The sequence below is a fragment of the Cucurbita moschata genome, unplaced genomic scaffold (assembly GCF_002738365.1).
Source record: "Cucurbita moschata cultivar Rifu unplaced genomic scaffold, Cmos_1.0 Cmo_Scf00044, whole genome shotgun sequence".
Taxonomy (NCBI): Eukaryota; Viridiplantae; Streptophyta; class Magnoliopsida; order Cucurbitales; family Cucurbitaceae; genus Cucurbita; species Cucurbita moschata.
In genome coordinates this window covers 8,280-29,708 of record NW_019268560.1, presented here as the reverse complement: position 1 = coordinate 29,708, position 21,429 = coordinate 8,280, and the positions used below count along the sequence as shown (strand labels likewise).

The window sequence follows — 21,429 nt, the reverse complement described above, 5'->3', positions numbered from 1 at the left end:
ACGAGGTGGACAAAGCTTTGACAGATCAACGGTGGAATGTTACAACTGCCATGGATTAGGACATTACCAATATGAGTGTCCTAGAAGGGAGAATGACAGAGCAAATTATGCAAAATGAAGAGATGCTATTAATGGCCTATGTGGATGAGAAGAAAGTTAAAAAGAAAAACATTTGGTTTCTTGACTCTGGATGCAGCAACCACATGTGTAGAAAGAAAGAACTTTCCTATCATATTGATGAGAATTTTCGACAAACTGTGAAGCTGGGTGACAACTTAAGCATGGCTGTGATGAGCAAAGGAAATGTAAAGTTTAAAGTAAATGAGATTGTGCAAGTAATCACCGAGGTATTTATGTACCAGACTTGAAGGACAACTTGCTGAGCATCGGATAGCTACAATATAAAAGTCTTGCAATTCTTATACAAAAAGGAGGATGTAGGATTTATCATCCTGACAAAGCGTTGATTGTAGAGACTTCAATGACATCAAATATAATGTTTACTCTATTTGTTCAATCTCTACCAAAGAAACAATCCTGCTTCAATGCTATTACAGAAGATCCCGCAAGAACATGACATTGTCGATATGGGCATCTAAGTTTTGGAGGACTAAAAACACTTGAAGGGGACATGGTGCAAGGATTGACAGTCCTTAAAGCTCCCTCAAAAGTATGTGAAGGTTGTTTGATAGGAAAACAACAAAGAGATTCGTTTCCTAAAGAAAGCACATGAAGAGCATCTCAAATTCTTCAACTTATACATGCTGACATATGCGGACCGATCACGCCCATCTCCAATAGCAACAAGAGGTATTTTATCAGTTGTATCGATGATTTCAGTCGAAAAACTTGGAGTTTCTTCTTAGCTAAAAAATCAAAAGCATTCTCAATTTTTAAAAGATTTAAGAGTATGGTTGAAAAAGAAATTTGTATATACTTGAAGGGCTTGAGAACTGATCGATGTGGTGAATTCACATTCAAAGAATTCAGTAGCTGACAACGGCTTATACTTCGCAAGAAAACGGTGTGGCAGAAAGAAAAAAGTGGACAATTATGAATATGGTTAGATGCATGCTGACAAAAAAAAAAAAAAAGGAAATAAAAGCTTTCTGGGCGAAAGTAGGAAGCTGGACGGTTCATATTATCAATAGAAGTCCCACTCTAGCCGTGAGGCATATGGCTTCAGAAGAAGCTTGGAGCGGACATAAGCCCCCAGTTTCACATTTCAAAATTTTTGGATGTGTTGTGTGTGTTCATGTCCAACAAAAGAACAAAGCTTGAGTGTAACGACCCTAAATTTTCACATACTTAGAGTCGCTACTAACGTCTCATGCTCGTCTATAATGCGAAAATATAACTCTTTCATGAACATCATTTATAACATAAACTTTGAAAAATGCTTACAACTTCTTCTCTGGAAAACACAACCATGGTATTAGGTGTTTGAATACAAAATACTGAAATTGAGAGAAAATAAAAGCAATACAAAATAATTTAAAACAATGAAATGCATAACCGCTCATTCTAACCTAAACCTATACATAACAGCTTATTCTAACCTAAACCTTGAAAGTTAAATATAAATCTACCCTTTCCCCAAAAATTGATATGACACACAGCCTGAGTATTTCAAAAAATGCTCCATAAGTGGCCCCATTATAGGGTCATAAAAATGCAAACACATTCAATAATGATTTAGAGGCCTATCTCTAACATCATAGGATTGGCCTCTAGTCTCAGACAAATTAGATGTGTAGTACGTCCCTACACACGACTCATACATGTGAGTGTGAATCCTCAGGGTGCTCACACTCCCCTAGATCCTCTGGTCAAGCTAATTTGTAGCGACATCCAGAGGTCAGTGGAACCCCATAGTGTCTTGCGCCTCATGAACACCCTCATCTGTGTGCATTCGCACTCATCATCATACTGTGCACATTCACACTCATCATTAATATTTTGTGAGCGTCAGTAATGAAGCCAAAAATTTTAACAGAACCCAATAAAATCGAAAACTCAAAAAGAATTTCACTTCTTTACATGATTTTTTTGTGGTAAATTGTCATAAGTTTTGATTTGATTTGGAGATCTTATGACAAGGTGGAGATTGTTGTAAATTGTCAAAAGTTTTGATTTGATTTGGTTAGGTTATTTGGATTAGATTTGATAACCTAGGTTATTTGGATTAGATTTGATAACTAGGTTATTTGGATTAGATTTGATAACTTGGTTATTTGGATTAGATTTGATAACTTGGTTATTTGGATTAGATTTGATAACCTTGGTTATTTGTATTAGATTTGATTGGTTATTTGGATGTTATTTGGATTAGATTTAGTCTCAGTCGGAGATTTGATTCTGTAATGCTATATAATGAGAGAGTTCTCCCTCCATTCGGAATATCCACTCCTAACAAGTGGTATCGGGATTTGGGAGAGTTTTGGGTGTCAAATCGTATTTGTTGAGTGACACACTGGTGAGAATTTGGGAGAGTTTTGGGTTCACATCATATTTGTTGAGTGACACATTGGTGAGAGTCTTTGTAGTGTGATAGTGAGGTATTCACTTGTAACACTTGGTTTATTAGTGATTTCTCTCCATTCTGGATATCCATTCCTAACAAGTGGTATCGGAATTTGGGAGAGTTTTGGGTGTCACATCGTATTTGTTGAGTGAAACATTGGTGAGAGTCTTTGTAGTGTGATAGTGAGGTATTCACTTGTAACACTTGGTTTATTAGTGATTGCTCTCCATTCTGGATATCCATTCCTAACAAGTGGTATCGGTATTTGGGAGAGTTTTGGGTGTCACATCGTATTTGTTGAGTGACACATTGGTGAGAGTCTTGGTAGTGTGATAGTGAGGTATTCACTTGTAACACTTGGGTTTTTTAGTGATTGGTCCGTGGATGTAAAAGAACTTCTTATCTCCGAACCACGTAAATATATTGGTGTCTCTTTGTGTAATTTTGTTCATTGGTGTTGTGAGTACAGTAGTTCCGCTTCCGGCGCCCAACATTTTTTTTTTGTTAGAATGGTTAAAGATTATCCTCTAGAAAATGAAGAACGTTTACCAAATTATAAATGTTAGAAAATTAGAGAAGACATCTAAGAACAACAAGATGCACGAGATTTAGAAGGAATTTCAAGAGGTCGCCTAACATAAGATTGCTCCAAACTAAACATGCCTAACTTTTGAATCTCAGGGTTGAGCCACCAAAAATAGGTAATGTGATTTTTAGGTATATTTTTTATTCTTAGAGGCAATTCAAAACAAGTAAATAATATGACCATATCATTGAAGATGCAAAGGGATTTGTGGGGGCCATCGGGTGCCAAATCTGGATTACAAATCCCGGTCCAAATTCTAGGTACGAGTTTACATCTTAGGAAACATCAGACTAAGGGAAAAAAAATGCTAAAAGGAACCGTGTTGATTTGTGCCGACAAATTTCACTCCTAGAAGCAATTCATGACAAGTTGGTAATGTAGCCATATCACAGTGATGCAGAGGAATGTCTAGGGAATCAGTTGCCGGATCCAAGTTTCAAATTCCGGTCTAAAGCTTCAACATGGGGCACCATTTGCCATTTCCAAAAAGCTTCGTATCCATTCTTCTTCTTAGATATCATTCTAAACATAAAAATCAAAAGATTTAATTATTTAACCACGGTTTTTGGGGTTGAATAAGTTTATGATCCAAATAATTGAGTTAGGTCGAAGAAAATATCTCAACTCCACCAAGCTCAACTCGCGAGGAACAAATATCTTAAGACTGAAAAACACGAAACAGAGCATTGATGGACACAATGTTTTGTTTTTATCTTCTTTCTTTTGCGATTTTTGTCGTTTTTTGCCCCAATTTTTATAAGTTCTTGCAGAGTAAACTCCTAGAACATTTAGCTACTTTTGATATTTAATTTTTCTAGGATTAGCGACATTTTTCGTGAAGCTAAGTATGGTAGAACAGTTAAGAAATGGAGATAAATAGTTAGATAATTTGATATTAAATGTAAATTCCTAGAATACAGATTACTTGTCGCTTAATTTTCTAATCTAAAACCTAATGTCTTTCAAGACTGATCTAAAAATTGCAACCGAATGTACACCATTGACGAAAAAGATAGATTTAAGGATACGACTCACTAGATTTGTCCCTTCTAGTGTCAATTCTTCTTTCACAATATTGATGGATCGGTGCGATATCCAACGAATATAGTTAGGACATTCGATTTGACTTATCATTTTGTCTCCAAAATTTCTAATGGTAAATGATTTGTTTAGGGTTACCAATGGAGAGGGGAGTTAGATATTTTTTATGATTACAGAATTTGTTTTGTTTTTTTTTTGTTTTTTTGTTGAAGTAACTGGTTTTTTGAATAATAGTCCTTACCGTTATATTGTCTTATTCAGAATTCAAATCTAAAACGAAAAAACAAAGAGCAAAACCATTTTATTTTATAACGTCGAGGTACTAAAAACGTTACATTGTTCACGACACAAGACTTCCTTCAAACATTTGACCATCATATATATTTCGAAAAGTAAACAAAAGAAACTCAAAAGACAGAGAAATTAAAATGGATAGAGCTGTCTTCTTTTAATTAAGGTTATCGGTTAGTTTGAAGTACTATGGCAATCAACAATTCATGGGACAACATAAGGAGATGAACAGATTTTAGGGTTCTGTTTTCCTGAAATGATGGGTCTCACATTCGTGCATTGAGATGTAATAGGACCTTTTATTCCATTGTAAGTGAGGTCAATATCACCGACTTTTACTTCGTCACATGGTAAGTGACGGCTGCAAATAAGTTTGATTGCCACTGGAGTTGCACAACTTCCTCTAATGTTCTTAAAGCTCACTTTACTAATCTTAATTTTCGAAGGAATCTGAAAATCAAAATGAGACAACAAATTTCTGTAAGTGGTTTATTTGTGAAAGTTATAGTGACAAAATCAATCAAAGCTTTGAGAATGCGATCAATACCTTCCGATTGCACTGATTCCACGGACAATACTCTTGGTCTATTAGAATAGGGTTGCTAACATTGACCATTATAATGTCCAAAAACTGCATATTGGTGGCGGTGCCGCTAGCAGCAGAAGCTGGCCACGTTTTGATCCTAACACCATTAGTGGTGTTAATTATCGTGCAGTTATTTACGATGACACCTTCAACGGGTTCTTCGTTAGTGTATCTTCCAAGACTTCCGATGCTTATGCCATGTCCTGGCCCACATGTCACGTTGGTGATGTTAATTTGTTTGCTTCCATCTCCAAGAGAAATGCAATCATCTCCTGTTGCAATTTTGGACATTGTGATTGCGATCCTATTTGATCGACCGATGTGTATTCCATCCGTGTTGGGACTGTTTTCTGGTGCAGTTATATTGATATTATGGAATGTGAGGTTGTTGCAGCCGAGGACGTTGATATGGAAGTTCTTGCTATCAAGTGACGTTATTCTCTTCACGATTGAATTGGTGATGAAGTTGAACCTCAAACTCTAAACATTTTGTATAATCAAATAATATTTTGTGAGCATCAGTAAGGAAGCCAAAAAAATTTAACAGAACCCAATAAAATCGAAAACTCATAAAGAATTTCACTCCTTTACATGCTTTTTTCTTTTTTTTTCCTTTTTTTTTTTTGTTTTGGTTTTGTTAGAATGGTTAAAGATAATCCTCTAGAAAATGAAGAACCTTTACCAAATTAAAAATGTTAGAAGATTAGAGAAGATGCCTAAAAACAACAAGATTCCCGAGATTGAGAAGGAAAGCTGAAGGAATATTGCTTACAATGGGGAGTTGGGCACAATTTATGCGTTTATGGCAATCATTCTTTTTCCAAGCTGCCTTTCCTTGGCCATCAAAAACTCCTTCACCTGATAATGTCAATCTATCAATACGTTCAAAAGTAATCCAATTATTTCCCTGAAGACTTTTTGGTGCCTGCAATGTTCCTCCAAGTTGAAAGTCAATTGGGCTATTACAAGGTCCTTTAAATATCCCTTCCTTTACTTTAAATATCCCTCCCGGAATAACAATCGCACTAGAACGATTGGACGTGCATGCATCCTTCCATGCATTTGCTAAAGCCTACATGTCACAAGTAACAAAAATTAGCAAACAATTAATCAACTCAACTCGTGATAATATTGTTGTTCATACTGTATATTTACCTTCGTGATGTCAGTACCAGGCACTATGGTACCATATCTTTTCAAAGGAAAAACAACATCGGCACTAGATTGAGCATCGACGGTAAAATCTAACAATAATAGCATCAAAATTGTAGCAATCAAGAAACTCGATTGGATCGTACTCATGATGCCCTTGCTTTCTTTTCTATTTTTATGTATATTGCTTGAAAACTAGTGAGAGACAATGATATTTCATTTTAGATTTGGAACCTTTATGTATTTAATAATGCCAATTGAAGAATAGAAATCAAGTTGGATGGAACTAACCGAAGTTATGGTTCCATCTCCCTCTCTTAATCCAAACGTAATTGATAACTAAATGTTGTTTATTTGTTTCGCTAAGTTGTTCATCAATGGTTGTGTTGCAATATCTCTCTCACTCGCCTACGAACAGTTGAATCTAAAAGAAACTAGGCATTGGTCATACCAAACGAAGTACTTTTTATAGAAGGAAACAAGCTTTAGGCCACGAACTAATGGTAGCCTTGAGATACATACATACATGCATACATACATACATAGATACATACATACATACATACATACATACATACATACATACATACATATATATACGTGATGGTGTTAATATAACGCATGTGGAAGCAATTTGAATCTTAGGCACTTTTAGAACATCAATTATTGTAAATAACTAGCATGTTCATAAGTATTAAAACTTAATGAGTTTAAATACTAATCTCTTGTAGTTCAAACTCCTTTTGCCTCACGAACCGGTTTTGAACCACCACTAGTGTCTTCTCCACTATCCTCCGGCCTTAGAACGGGATTGTGGAATCCGGTGTGTGACTAAACTTGGGAGGGATTTTGTATATGTGAAGAGAGTGTTTGTGAGAGGTTTTTCTCAAGGTTTTTCACCAAGATAAAGAAGACCTTCCATGTATCATGATCACTCTATTTAAAGAGTAATATTTGCATGTTCATGCAAATTTGAGATCACCAAATTTTGATACTTAAAATTCCACTCAAATGTTTGGGATTATGTGGCAAGCATGCATGTTTGAGTTAACCAAATTTTGACACTCAAAATTCCACTCAAACTTGTGGGGTTTATTTGGCAAACATGCAAGTTTGGTTAAACCAAATTTTGACACCTCAAAATTCCACTAACATGGATTTTTCCATTAGATGAAAGTCAACATTTTGACTTTCTTCATTTTAATTCAACAATTAATTTGAATAATGAATTTCAAATTAAAGTAACATTAAATGATTAATTAAACTATTTAATTAATATTTAATATTAATTCAAATGCCAATCCCAATCAATTCCGACACATAATTGATTAAGATATTTAAATCTTATTTAAATATCTCAGATTCTCTCTTTTTGTTTAATTCGTAAATAAAACAAAATTGCGGTTAAATATATCGTATATATGTAACGCATATTCCCTAATTTGAATTCGAACACTTCGAACTCACTCGTCACACTGTTCTATGGTTTAGTCCGATATGAGCTAGCAGAGGGACCTAATGGACCTATAGATCATGGGCTCCAACGATCCAAGATTAACCGGTTAAACTCATTAACCTGGTTAACCAACATTCGTTAACTACTAGGACACTCCACTATAGCCTAGTAGTTGCACTCCCCTCACTATAGATATATTTCTGTCCATTTGATATAACCATGATTAGTAAGTCGATCCTTCACAGGTTGTTCGTAACTAGAGCTGGGTCAATTTGCCGTTTTACCCCTGAAGTTACTTCTTGTTCCTTATGTCTCACTGATCCTCTAATGAACAATTGGTTTGTGGTCCAACCAGTAAACCGAATCCCTCTCAGGCCAATGAGAGGGTGGGGCCCCTTGTTCAAGACCTGGAGTCAGTGCTTAAGGGAACTACCTTTCTTCTATCCCTAAAAGTGGGTAGGAGTGAATTCCGTCTTGCACCCCACGTCCCCAGCCATTCACCCAGTCTTACCCCTGAAATGGGAGGCCTGTTGAGTCGGCGAACTAGAGCCACTCTCACCCATGCAAATCTAAGGATAATTCCGAATAAACAGGAGTTCATGGTTAGCTCAGGATTAAAACCGAGTTACCTAGGTTATCGAATGAAAAGAAAATCAGTCTCAACAGTAAACGACATTATAAAGTGAGAGTGGTTTTCTTCATGGTCCGATCTTATGCAATACTCATTGCATAGGACGCCCCCACTCACATGTCTCCACATGTACAATTTAGTGATCACATTGTTTATATCATATACAAAAGTGGGCCGCATCCATAGTGTCCCCAGAATAAGGTACTCAGCCTTATCCTTATACTATAGATCATTTTGACTATATACTTGAACTTGATCCACTCTTATGTCTCTACATATAGTTCAAGTAATCATACTATAGCCAGAGTGTTCTTAGTTTATTGGATTTAGATTAATGATCGTAAAGTTCACTTTATTCAATAACAATTTTTACTGAATAAACATCAATAATAACTTTATTGAGAATAGAATATATCTTTGTTTACAAACTATGAGTTTTAGGACATAAAACCCAACAAATTCCCACTTGGACTAAAACTCTAGTTGGGTTTTATAACGTTGAGTAGAGAGAAATACAATAAACTAGGGCATCACATACTGATGCCTTTTCTCCCACTTGCCCTAAATTACATAACTCGTAGTCCTAGACTCACTAGGTGCCCTTCAAACACTTTAGCCGTGAGGGGCTTTGTAAATGGATCAGCAATGTTGTGCTCTGAAGCTATCTGTGTGACGATCACATCTCCTCGTTGCACAATCTCCCTTATGAGATGATATTTGCGCTCAATATGTTTTCCTCGCTTATGGCTTCTTGGTTCTTTTGAATTTGCAACTGCTCCACTGTTATCACAATAAAGAGTGACGGGAAGATGCATATTTGGAACGACTTCCAAATCAGTTAAGAACTTCCTAAGCCATACAGATTCTTTCGCTGCTTCACAAGCAGCAACATACTCAGCCTCCATGGTGGAATCAGCAATGCAACCTTGCTTTATGCTTCTCCATATTATTGCTCCTCCGTTCAGAGTGAAGACAGATCCTGATGTCGATTTCCTCGAATCTACATCGGTCTGAAAATCTGAGTCAGTGTACCTTGTAAGGATCAGATCCTTAGCACCGTACATTAGCATATAGTCCCTCGTTCTCCTAAGATATTTGAGGATATTCTTAACGGCAGTCCAATGAGCACGTCCCGGATTGGACTGATATCTGCTGACAATTCCCACAGCATAGCATATGTCGGGTCGGGTACATAGCATGGCATACATCAGACTACCGACCGCTGATGCATAGGGAATGTGTTTCATATCCTCAACTTCTTGAGGTGTCTTAGGACTTTGTTCCTTCGAAAAATGAACTCCATGCCTGAAAGGTAATAATCCTTTCTTGGAGTCCTGCATCTTATATCGAATCAACATTTTGTCGATGTACGATGCTTGAGACAATGCTAGTGTTTTGTTCTTGCGATTCCGAACAATTTGGATTCCAAGAACAAACTGAGCCTCTCCCAAATCTTTCATTTGGAATTGTGTCGCCAGCCAATGCTTAATGTCAGTCAGAATTCCCACATCATTTCCAATGAGTAGGATATCGTCAACGTACAACACCAGGAAAGCTACTGTAGAGTTGACTATCCTTTTATAAACACAAGGTTCGTCAACGTTCTGTTTAAAGCCATAAGATTTGATCGCAGTATCAAACTTTATATTCCAGGATCGAGATGCTTGCTTCAACCCATAAATGGATCTTTTAAGCTTGCAAACCCTTTGCTCGTGATCCTGTTCAATGAACCCCTCTGGTTGAGCCATATAGATACTCTCTTCAAGATTGCCGTTTAGAAAAGCTGTCTTAACATCCATTTGCCAAATTTCATAATCATAAAATGTGGCAATAGACAAGAATATTCTAATTGATTTAAGCATAGCAACAGGAGAGAAGGTTTCTTCATAGTCCACCCCCTCTCTTTGGGTATAACCCTTTGCTACTAGTCGTGCTTTAAAGGTCTGTACCTTACCGGTTTAGTCTCGTTTCCTCTTATAGATCCATTTGCAACCAATAGGTTTTACCCCATCTGGTTGATCTACAAGTTCCCAGACTGAATTGAAGTACATTGACTCCATTTCCAGATTCATGGCTTTAATCCACTGATCTCTATCTTCATCATTCATTGCCTGTTTATAGGTCAATGGATCCTCAACGCCATCATCAGGTATGATGACTTGAGTTTCTTCCAAACCCAAGTAACGATCGGGTTGAGTTATAACCCTCCCACTACGTCGAGGCATTCTCAACTTTTGAAAAGGATGTGATTGACCAGAAGTGTCAGCTCCGTCAACAACTCTGGTTGAAGGACCAGCTTGATCAACAACTCTTGTTGTTTTATCAGTAGCTTCTTTAGAAATCTCACTTAATACTAGTTTGCTATGAGGTTGATGATTTCTTACGTGGTCTTCCTCTAAGAATGTAGGTTCGTTGATACAAACACTCTATTTTCTTGAAGATCATAAAACAAACCACCTTTCGTCTCTTTGGGGTATCCTACGAATAGACATAGTTTTGAACGACGTTCTAGTTTCTAGGGATTTAGCAAAAACACATGTGCTGGACATCCCTAAATTCTGAAGTGACGTAAACTACCTTTACGCCCTTTCCATAACTCATAAGGTGTTTCTGAAACACTCTTAGGAGGAACCATGTTCAAAATGTATGTAGCAGTCTCCACTGCATATCCCCAAAACGGATCGGGTAATTAGGCGAAACTCATCATAGACCGAACCATGTCTAATAGAGTTCTATTTCTCCTTTCTAATACACACCATTTTGTTGAGGCATACCAGGGGCTGAGAGTTGAGACCTTATTCCATGTTCTATCATATAGTCCTGAAATCTTAAGTCCGTCCATGTACTCTCCTCCTCGATCTGATCGAAGTGTTTTAATAGTTTTACCTAATAGATTCTCAACCTCAGTCTTATACTCTCTGAATTTTTCAAGAGCTTCGGACTTGTGATGCATTAGGTAAAGATAGCCATACCTTGAATAATCATCAATCAAACTGATGAAATATTCATACCCTCCTCGTGCTTTGACATTCATTGGACCACAGAGATCTGTATGCACGAGTTCTAAGGTTTCTTTGGCTCTATAACCTTTTTCGGAAAATGATCGTTTAGTCATTTTACCCTCAAGACAAGACTCACATGGAGGTAAAGAATTGTCTTCTAACTTATTTAGAAGTCCTCTTTTAACCAATCTCTCAATCCTATTGAGATTAATGTGGCCTAGTCTTACGTGTCAAAGATAGGTATTAGGAGAAATCTTTTGTCGTTTATTTTGAGTTTCACCTGTTTTAAACATCTCAGTATTTAAAATAGCTTTTGTTTTGCTCGGTTTTAACATATATAAGTTGTTTTCTAGTTTTGCAGAACAAATATGAATACCTCTTTTGCAAATGAACACTTCATTGATTTCAAAAGATACTTTATACAACTATTCTAATAAACAAGAGATGGATATTAGATTTCTTTTCATTCCAGGAACAAAAAGTACATTATCTAATATAATGAATCTATCTCCAAAAAACAACTTTAAATTTCCTACTGATCTTGCTGAGACAACCTCTCCTGTTCCAACCCTGAGTGTTATCTCGCCGTCCGCAAGCATTCTCCAAGAGCTAGTTTCCTGGTAAAAAGAACAAATATGATTAGTCGCCCCTGAATCTAGTATTCAAGTTGAGTTGTCATACTCTACTAAACATATTTCTACAACGAGTAAATCATATTTACCTTGTCTCTTTTCGGCTTTCTTCTCTGCAAGGTATTTTGGGCAGTTTCTCTTCCAGTGCCCGTTTTCGTTGCAATGGAAACATTTTCCTTTATCTGCTTTTTGAACCTTGTTCTTGCGGTTAGTAGGAATCTTATTTTTCCCTTTTTTCTTCTTCTTCATCAAAACACTTTTAGAAGTTGAAGGTCCAAAGTTATTTTTGGAGGACGATCCTCGTAGTAATTTCTTGGAGATAGCAACATTTGCTTCTCCTATTTGTCCCTTGTTCGTTAAGAGGGACTGATAAGTCTGTAGCTCATTGAGAAGAGCAGTCAAGTTATATTCTATTTTGTTCATTACCACATTGGTGCAGAACTAAAAGAAGCTCTTCGGAAGAGACATCATGATAAAACTGACTTGACTCTTCTCATCAATGACCGCTTCATTTTCTTCTGCCACATTGAAATGGACCATCATGTCTAGGACATGTTCTCTAACTGAGGTCCATTCTTTCATACGACAGTTGTAAATGTATTTTATGGCTTCATGTCTAAGGGAGAAGGACGGTTGTCCAAACATCCCTTTTAGAGATTCCATAATCTCTTTAGCAGTACCCATAACATCGTGTTTCTTAGCCAAAACATCAGATATGCTGGCTAGAATGTACACTCGGGCTTTGTCATTTGCCTTTATCCATCTGTCATATGCATCCCGAACTGTTCGGTTTGCATTTGAGTTGGGGTTTGGAGGACACTCCTTAGTTAAAACAAACTTTAAATCATCAATGACCAGTATTGTGTTTAGGTTTGATTTCCAAGTTGTGTAGTTGTCGCCGTTTAATTTCTCAGAAGTGAGTAATTGTACTATTGAGTTCGTCATGCTGTGATATAAAGAAAATTCTATTAGTGATTTGACTTAATCCTGTTTAATCCAATCAGTTTTAGCAAATGTAATAATGTACCTAAATCATTATTAATTTGCAACGATACTTTAGTGAGTTAGAGCAACTGCTACCGAGGGGCAGTCAATCACTCATTCACTAAACCAAGACATTCTTGACTTAAACATTAATTCCAGAATAACTCTTGTTCCTATAGTGTTTTAGTTATCGCTATTTTGGTCAAGAATATACTAACTCTTAGTAAGTCTTCGCAAGTGTGACCCACCAATTTCAGACCTCAGAGATCGGTCCCAACAACGCTATCGAATGAAAAAGCTAAAGTTGGGAATGGACCTAAGAAATCCTATCCATTTCTGGAGTTTGCGTTGTTCCGACTCCCATGTTACGACCCTCCGAATGGGTAGTTGCTCTAGGGCAACATGCAGGCGGAACATGGGAATCTCACGGTGCAACCTAGTGGTGGAGACCATAGGACGTGTTAACTTCTTTCTCCCACTTACTATAAATACTTTCTCAATTCACCTTGTTATTGACTCATGCAAATACCTTCCGAATGGAGGACTCTCCCAGGGTGACACGAGGCCGAGCATGAATCTCACTGTGTGAATTTTACAGAGAGCGTGAAGAGAAAACGATGTATCTTATACACCTTTTTCCTCCCACTAAGTATTTTAGATGGTTGGGTATACTCATTACTTAAGTATATTCCGGCTAATTAAATATAACTTAAGTCTAGGTGATTTTTCTAAATCTTAAATCACTTAAGCATGCTCATAAAACTGGGCTAACTAAGCTCAAGTACTGGTCCGATCTCCAGGTAGTAGGTGTTCCGTAAACCGTCAACTTAAGTACCTTCAGTCTTAGACAAGATCGTGCCAGGTGAGCTTTCTCGTAACCGCAATTTTATAAGACATCGACCTATTTTAACTGTTAAAATTGATCGTGCTCGGTTCTTAACCCTTAGAGAGCATGCACTTATCTTTATTATAGATTTTAACGTCTACCTCATTTTATGACGTTGAAAATAACCTATAACATGCATCTAACATGCTTTATATAACAATTTATATAATCATCCATTCCATGCAATAATATAACAATTTATATCTATCACTCATGGAACCCTAAGACATGCATACTATACATTATAACACTTATAACATACTTGGAATGCATGAAGCATGCTTAGCCTATGGTGGGATTTTAAATCTATATGACATACTTTATGCATATACATTTTCTATTTAATTAAAACATACATTCATAATGCATAATTAATTAAATACACTAAAGTGGGTTGGTTTTGGCATTTTAAAGCAAGCAATTAACTAAATTATTACATTAATAATTAAAAATAACTTGAGCCGCTCCCGAGGATCACGAACTCGGCGAACCAACCCTTAAAAACGTTGAATCGGTCCCCAACGACAGAAAAAACACCCGAACCGCTTCTTCCATCTTCTTCGGTTCAGCTTGCTATCTCTTCCATTTTCGATCAATTACAACCTAAAATGGACTCTAATGACTCCATAAAAATTACAGACCTTTCTTCATTCATTAAAGCCCATACACGTTAGGCTTATTACAATAATTGTATCAAATGGAAGCATAAAAAAATGCCAAAACCAAAACCATCCACTTTAGCAACCACAAATTTCATTCATGAAATGGTACCCACCATGATCAAATTAATGTAAATAAAGTGCCTAAAACTTGCTCTGATACCAATTGATGGTGTTAATATAACACATGCAGAAGCAATTTGGATCTTAGGCACTTTTAGAACATCAATTATTGTAAATAACTACCATGTTCATAAGTATTAAAACTTAATGAGTTTAAATACTAACCTCTTGTAGTTCAAACTCCTTTTGCCTCACGAACCGGTTTCGAACCACCACTAGTGTCTTCTCCACTATCCTCCGACCTTAGAACGGGATTGTGGAATCCGGTGAGTGACTAAACTTGGGAGGGATTTTGTATATGTGAAGAGAGTGTTTGTGAGAGGTTTTTCTCAAGGTTTTTCACCAAGATAAAGAAGACCTTCCACGTATCATGATCACTCTATTTAAAGAGTCATGTTTGCATGTTCATGTAAATTTGAGATCACCAAATTTTGACACTTAAAATTTGACTCAAATGTTTGGGATTATGTGGCAAGCATGCATGTTTGAGTTAACCAAATTTTGACACTCAAAATTCCACTCAAACTTGTGGGGTTTATTTGGCAAGCATGTAAGTTTGTTTTGTTTTTTTTTTGTTTTTTTTTTTTTGTTGAAGTAACTGGTTTTTTGAATAATAGTCCTTACCGTTATATTGTCTTATTATGAATTCAAATCTAAAACGAAAAAACCAAGAGCAAAACCATTTTATTTTATAATGTCGAGGTACTAAAAACGTTACATTGTTGACGACACAAGACTTCCTTCAAACATTTGACCATCATATATATTTCGAAAAGTAAACAAAAGAAACTCAAAAGACAGAGAAATTAAAATTGATAGAGCTGTCTTCTTTTAATTAAGGTTATCGGTTAGTTTGAAGTACTATGGCAATCAACAATTCATGGGACAACATAAGGAGATGAACAGATTTTAGGGTTCTGTTTTCCTGAAATGATGGGTCTCACATTCGTGCATTGAGATGTAATAGAACCTTTTATTCCATTGTAAGTGAGGTCAATGTCACCGACTTTTACTTCGTCACATGGTAAGTGACGGCTGCAAATAAGTTTGATTGCCACTGGAGTTGCACAACTTCCTCTAATGTTCTTAAAGCTCACTTTACTAATCTTAATTTTCGAAGGAATCTGAAAATCAAAATGAGACAACAAATTTCTGTAAGTGGTTTATTTGTGAAAGTTATAGTGACAAAATCAATCAAAGCTTTGAGAATGCGATCAATACCTTCCGATTGCACTGATTCCACGGACAATACTCTTGGTCTATTAGAATAGGGTTGCTAACATTGACCATTATAATGTCCAAAAACTGCATATTGGTGGCGGTGCCGCTAGCAGCAGAAGCTGGCCACGTTTTGATCCTGACACCATTAGTGGTGTTAATTATCGTGCAGTTCTTTACGATGACACCTTCAACGGGTTCTTCGTTAGTGTATCTTCCAAGACTTCCGATGCTTATGCCATGTCCTGGCCCACATGTCACGTTGGTGATGTTAATTTGTTTGCTTCCATCTCCAAGAGAAATGCAATCATCTCCTGTTGCAATTTTGGACATTGTGATTGCAATCCTATTTGATCGACCGATGTGTATTCCATCAGTGTTGGGACTGTTTTCTGGTGCAGTTATATTGATATTATGGAATGTGAGGTTGTTGCAGCCGAGGACGTTGATATGGAAGTTCTTACTGTCAAGTGACGTTATTCTCTTCACGATTGAATTGGTGATGAAGTTGAACCTCAAACTCTAAACATTTTGTATAATCAAATAATATTTTGTGAGCATCAGTAAGGAAGCCAAAAAAATTTAACAGAACCCAATAAAATCGAAAACTCATAAAGAATTTCACTCCTTTACATGCTTTTTTCTTTTTTTTTTCTTTTTTTTTTTTGTTTTTGTTTTGTTAGAATGGTTAAAGATAATCCTCTAGAAAATGAAGAACCTTTACCAAATTAAAAATGTTAGAAGATTAGAGAAGATGCCTAAAAACAACAAGATTCCCGAGATTGAGAAGGAAAGCTGAAGGAATATTGCTTACAATGGGGAGTTGGGCACAATTTATGCGTTTATGACAATCATTCTTTTTCCAAGCTGCCTTTCCTTGGCCATCAAAAACTCCTTCACCTGATAATGTCAATCTATCAATACGTTCAAAAGTAATCCAATTATTTCCCTGAAGACTTTTTGGTGCCTGCAATGTTCCTCCAAGTTGAAAGTCAATTGGGCTATTACAAGGTCCTTTAAATATCCCTTCCTTTACATTAAATATCCCTCCCGGAATAACAATCGCACTAGAACGATTGGACGTGCATGCATCCTTCCATGCATTTGCTAAAGCCTACATGTCACAAGTAACAAAAATTAGCAAACAATTAATCAACTCAACTCGTGATAATATTGCTGTTCGTACTGTATATTTACCTTAGTAATGTCAGTACCAGGCACTATGTTACCATATCTTTTCAAAGGAAAAACAACATCGGCACTAGATTGAACATCGACGGTAAAATCTAACAATAATAGCATCAAAATTGTAGCAATCAAGAAACTCGATTGGATCGTACTCATGATGCCCTTGCTTTCTTTTCTATTTTTATGTATATTGCTTGAAAACTAGTGAGAGACAATGATATTTCATTTTAGATTTGGAACCTTTATGTATTTAATAATGCCAATTGAAGAATAGAAATCAAGTTGGATGGACCTAACCGAAGTTATGGTTCCATCTCCCTCTCTTAATCCAAACGTAATTGATAACTAAATGTTGTTTATTTTTTCGCTAAATTTTTCATCAATGGTTGTGTTGCACTATCTCTATCACTCGCCTACGAACAGTTGAATCTCAAAGAAACTAGGCATTGGTCATACCAAACGAAGTACTTTTTATAGAAGGAAACAAGCTTTACGGCCACGAACTAATGGTAGCCTTGTACAAACAGTAGCCTATATATACGTACGTACGTGTGTGTGTATATTATGGATTAATTTATTTGAGAGAATTAAAATTAACGGTGGAATTGGAAGTTTGTATTTGTATTTCTCTGCTTCCCCACAAAGAAACCTAGATTTACCATAATTTCTAAGTCTCTTTTATCCCCAAGGGATGTGGGTGTTTTGTTGAAACTCATCCAAGCCCGACCAAAATTACTATTTTAGCCCTCATTAATTACCCACAACTACTATTCTTTTGTCTACCTTTATTTGATTTTAAATGACGCTAACCTAATGAAATGAAAATGAAAAAATATATATATTTATAGTCGTGTAAAACTTAAAATTCAAATTAGATATCTGATGGCGTATAGATTCGGAACACGAACTTGTTGGTTGGTGGTGTCCATAAATTCAATTAACATTGGTACAGGGCACGGCGAGGCAGTCCCCCACACACTCTAGTCAAGATTGTTAAGTATACATAGCTAGCTCAGCCATTAGAGTTAAAAGTCCATTCATGTTTAAAAGGTATTACTCAAATTTAAGAGTCTTTTTAAAATATTTTAAAAGTTGAAAGATATTTTTGAAAATGTTTAATGTATTTTCAAATCAAAGTACTAACTAACTGTTTTCATCCAAAATTAATGATAATTTTATTATTATTTATTTTTAAAGATTAAGGAGCTTATTGAAAATTTTGAAAATTCAAAAGTTTGAAGTTTTAGATTATTTTTATTAATTTAATAAAAAATAAAAAAAATTAAATTATTGTAATTCAGTTATTTACAATTTTATAAGATTTATATACAACTAATATTTTTTTTAATCTAAACTATCAAAATTTCATTTATACAAGAATATCGACACTATGGAAGATGATGAATTTTTTAAAAAAGCTATATTCAAAATTTTGTATTTGATAACATAAAAGTAAATGGTAAGTAATTTCGATATAATAATTTCTTTTATTAAGCAAGTTACCCATTAAAAAATAATCCCGTTTAAATTATGCTCGAATTGACTTCAAAATACAATAATTTTATAAATATCATTCATCTATTTTCTAAGTCAATGCCAACCATATAACACCGAAAAACTAGAAAAACAAGTTTAATATGCACAAAAAAAAATATAATTGAACCATTGATATCAACTTCAAAAGATGAAATGTTAGTTGGGATTGTGTAAAGATGGGGTTGACTTGATGACTCTAAAATGACGGGCAAATTTTTCACAAAATAAAACAAACCAAATTTAAATCATAACATACATTATACATTATACTTGATGACATTGGTCCCTCAGCTTTGAGTGGTACCTAGCATTTTTCTTGTCTAGGTAGTTTTAAAACTTGTTCTTGGTTCTTATTCTTGTAAGTTTCCAAGGTTCTTATTTTCTTGAGGCGTAAGTTGTAACATGCATTCATAATCATATGAACCCTTTGTAATAATTATTCTAGAAGGTCATAGATTCATAATGGACTCCTTAGATGGTTCTTGAAGGGTCTTGAATCTTGACGTGTTTCCTTTAGGCGTTTCTTAAGTAACATCTTTGTTTAGGTTCCAAACTTACTCAAACCAACTTGGAATCTTGAGCTTATCCTCATGTCATATATAAAATAGACCTTATAGAAAATCGTTGGTAATTTGGAGCATGTCTAGACCTTGAGCTAGGATATGTCTCCTTGTTTCGTTTTCAGGAACTAAACCTTAGAGGTTGTCATGTCATGTATCATATTTTAGCCATGAAAACTCTTCACCCTTAATTTTCTCCCCATGAGTGCATAGGTGGCATCATCATATAATCATGACATCCTGCTGGCAAGTCATGAGAATGGATCTCGAAGGAGGTTAAAATTGAAAAAAAAAAACGGAGGGAAGGTTGGGTTTTAGGCTGACTTGGCCGATTCAGTTGAACCGGCCAAGTCATCGCCTTCTTCCTCTGGACAGGAAGAAGACGCGCGCATCCTTTTGTGCTGCCGTCTGAAAGTAGCCTTTCACAGCTCCGATATCTTCGTTTCTCCACTCGATTTCTTCATAAAACTTAAAGATGATATTACAAGGAAGATCTTGGGATTGATTTAATACCTTTTCGTTGATCGTAGCATATGATATTCCCCTCCAAAGTTCGTCCAAAATCATTTTACTCATCAGAGCTAAAATTGGGGATTCATCGTTGGGCAGCCGATTTTAGGGGTTTTCAAGGCCCAATTTCTTCATGGAACCTCTTCCATATCCTTTCCTCAAGCTACAAGAATTGGTTTGGAGGAACGTCTTGGAGCGTGGGACCTTAATTTCGAGAAATCGTTCTTCGTATGCAACTTACCCAAATCGTCAGATTTTCGATCTCTTGGATAACTTTTTCTACGACGTTTCAGCTCCTCCATCAAAGTTACTCAACGTGATCCTCTGAAGCTTAAATAATTCTCAATTTGAAGGAAAAGATACCATAGACAGGGATTCGTCACTTACCCCCAATTTAAGGATGAAATCGATTTCCTTCAATTGGGCATGCTCCAGAATCGTCGTGAATTGGCGGTTGGATTTTCTGGAATATCTGTCGAAAACATCTACTCCGATTAGAGCCTCACCGACTTTGGTTTTGAATACCAGCTATTGGATGTGATGATCTGTCCGTCTTCTAGATCATATCCAATTTTGTAGGAGATCCAACGGCTGAGATTCGAGGTTCGAGAGATTTTGCTCAGATGGTCACGGTAGATGCTCTTCCTTCCAGGGGTATTTTGGTAATTTGCCACTTTTCGAATATTTTATTATTATTTTCTTTGAAAACTCTATAATTTTTCTAAATATTCTTCATCCTTGTTGGTCATTTTTTCCTTCTGGACCATCTTGAAATTCTTTCCAGGTAAGGAATTAAAAAAATGATCTTTTTGCCCTTTTCACTTGCTTTTCCTTTCCAATCCTTTTTCCATAGATCTCAACTCCTTAACATTACTTGTTAAGGTATTGGAATGACTTGCTTGAGATCCTTTAATTTCTCTCCTTTCCATCCTTTGAGTCTTACATGGGTGACTTAGTCTTGTTGGTTCTAATTCACTTCATTTTTTGGGTGTTACAGATTTACTCCAACTTAGGTCAACCAAGCAAGTAGTTTTACGATTGGCTTGGTTGCATGACTTGTTTGTTATAAGAATAACGCATGCTTATGACCCCCTGCATGTGTCATGTTGTATGATTGTTTGACGTGTGTTATGCTATGTTTATGTTTTAATATAAGTTATGTCATGTTATTGAACTATGTTGTGATATTGATGTTGTAACTTTGATAGAAAAAGTAGTGGTATTTTTATGAAAAAGATAGGTCCACAATTAGGCTACTTACTGATTATAAACCTATGGTCATTCCCTAAATTAGCCGATGTGGATTGATGTGGACTTTCATCCAACACCTCCCCTCAAGCAAAGTATGCACCCATGATCATTCCCTAAGTTAGCCGATATGGACTTTCATCTAACACCTCCTCTCGAACAAAGGTAAAAGTCTTATCACTTTCCAATGTCGAGGGGGGTTTATTGTCACTTCATTATTTTCTTGATTTGATATGCTAATGCTATAAAGATTTTTGGGCTCAAAAGTTTTTGTTTCAACTTGTACATTAGCTAGCCTTTGAAAAGATGCAATGTACAGGTCTCTTGAATCTTCTTGCATCTTCTTAACCTTGCTTATTGTAATCGGTCCTTCGGGTACATGCAAAAGGTCAGTAGTTGAATTCACATAAGGTTCCATGAAGCTTTTGAGTTTCATTCTCTTGTCCCCCTCTTGCCTGCTTCTCGTGATCGTGTTGCAGTAATTGCTATCCAAGTTCTTAGCTTAAAAACTTGAGTAGCTAACAATGTTTGGGTTGTTTTTTTCTTTTTAGTCTATTTGCATTCTTATAATTGTGTTTTTAATACACTTTTCAAATTTTATGAATTTTTTTTTTTT

General features: G+C 35.9%; 2 protein-coding genes across 2 annotated transcripts; both read right to left on the bottom strand.

Moving 5' to 3' along the window:
* Nucleotides 1-4,595: 4,595 nt before the first annotated feature.
* Nucleotides 4,596-6,330, bottom strand: LOC111434295 (exopolygalacturonase-like). Its single transcript, XM_023071709.1, has 4 exons — nucleotides 6,184-6,330; nucleotides 5,801-6,100; nucleotides 4,990-5,508; nucleotides 4,596-4,892 (listed from the first exon to the last, which is right to left on the bottom strand). The coding sequence occupies exons 1-4, from the start codon at nucleotides 6,328-6,330 to the stop codon at nucleotides 4,647-4,649; spliced, it is 1,212 nt and encodes a 403-aa protein (XP_022927477.1). The 3' UTR covers nucleotides 4,596-4,646.
* Nucleotides 6,331-15,380: 9,050 nt separating this feature from the next.
* On the bottom strand, nucleotides 15,381-17,115 carry LOC111434296 (exopolygalacturonase-like). Its single transcript, XM_023071710.1, has 4 exons — nucleotides 16,969-17,115; nucleotides 16,586-16,885; nucleotides 15,775-16,293; nucleotides 15,381-15,677 (listed from the first exon to the last, which is right to left on the bottom strand). The coding sequence occupies exons 1-4, from the start codon at nucleotides 17,113-17,115 to the stop codon at nucleotides 15,432-15,434; spliced, it is 1,212 nt and encodes a 403-aa protein (XP_022927478.1). The 3' UTR covers nucleotides 15,381-15,431.
* Between the last annotated feature and the right edge of the window lie 4,314 nt (nucleotides 17,116-21,429).

Excerpts from the sequence above, each read along its gene's own strand:
- LOC111434295 (XM_023071709.1), bottom strand. The coding sequence starts at position 6,330 with ATGAGTACGATCCAATCGAGTTTCTTGATTGCTACAATTTTGATGCTA. Across the intron at positions 5,509-5,800 it reads ATTGTGCCCAACTCCCCATT|AGTTTGAGGTTCAACTTCAT; the intron begins GTAAGCAATATT and ends CAAAATGTTTAG. Across the intron at positions 4,893-4,989 it reads GGAATCAGTGCAATCGGAAG|ATTCCTTCGAAAATTAAGAT; the intron begins GTATTGATCGCA and ends TTTGATTTTCAG.
- LOC111434296 (XM_023071710.1), bottom strand. The coding sequence starts at position 17,115 with ATGAGTACGATCCAATCGAGTTTCTTGATTGCTACAATTTTGATGCTA. Across the intron at positions 16,886-16,968 it reads CTGGTACTGACATTACTAAG|GCTTTAGCAAATGCATGGAA; the intron begins GTAAATATACAG and ends TGTGACATGTAG. Across the intron at positions 16,294-16,585 it reads ATTGTGCCCAACTCCCCATT|AGTTTGAGGTTCAACTTCAT; the intron begins GTAAGCAATATT and ends CAAAATGTTTAG.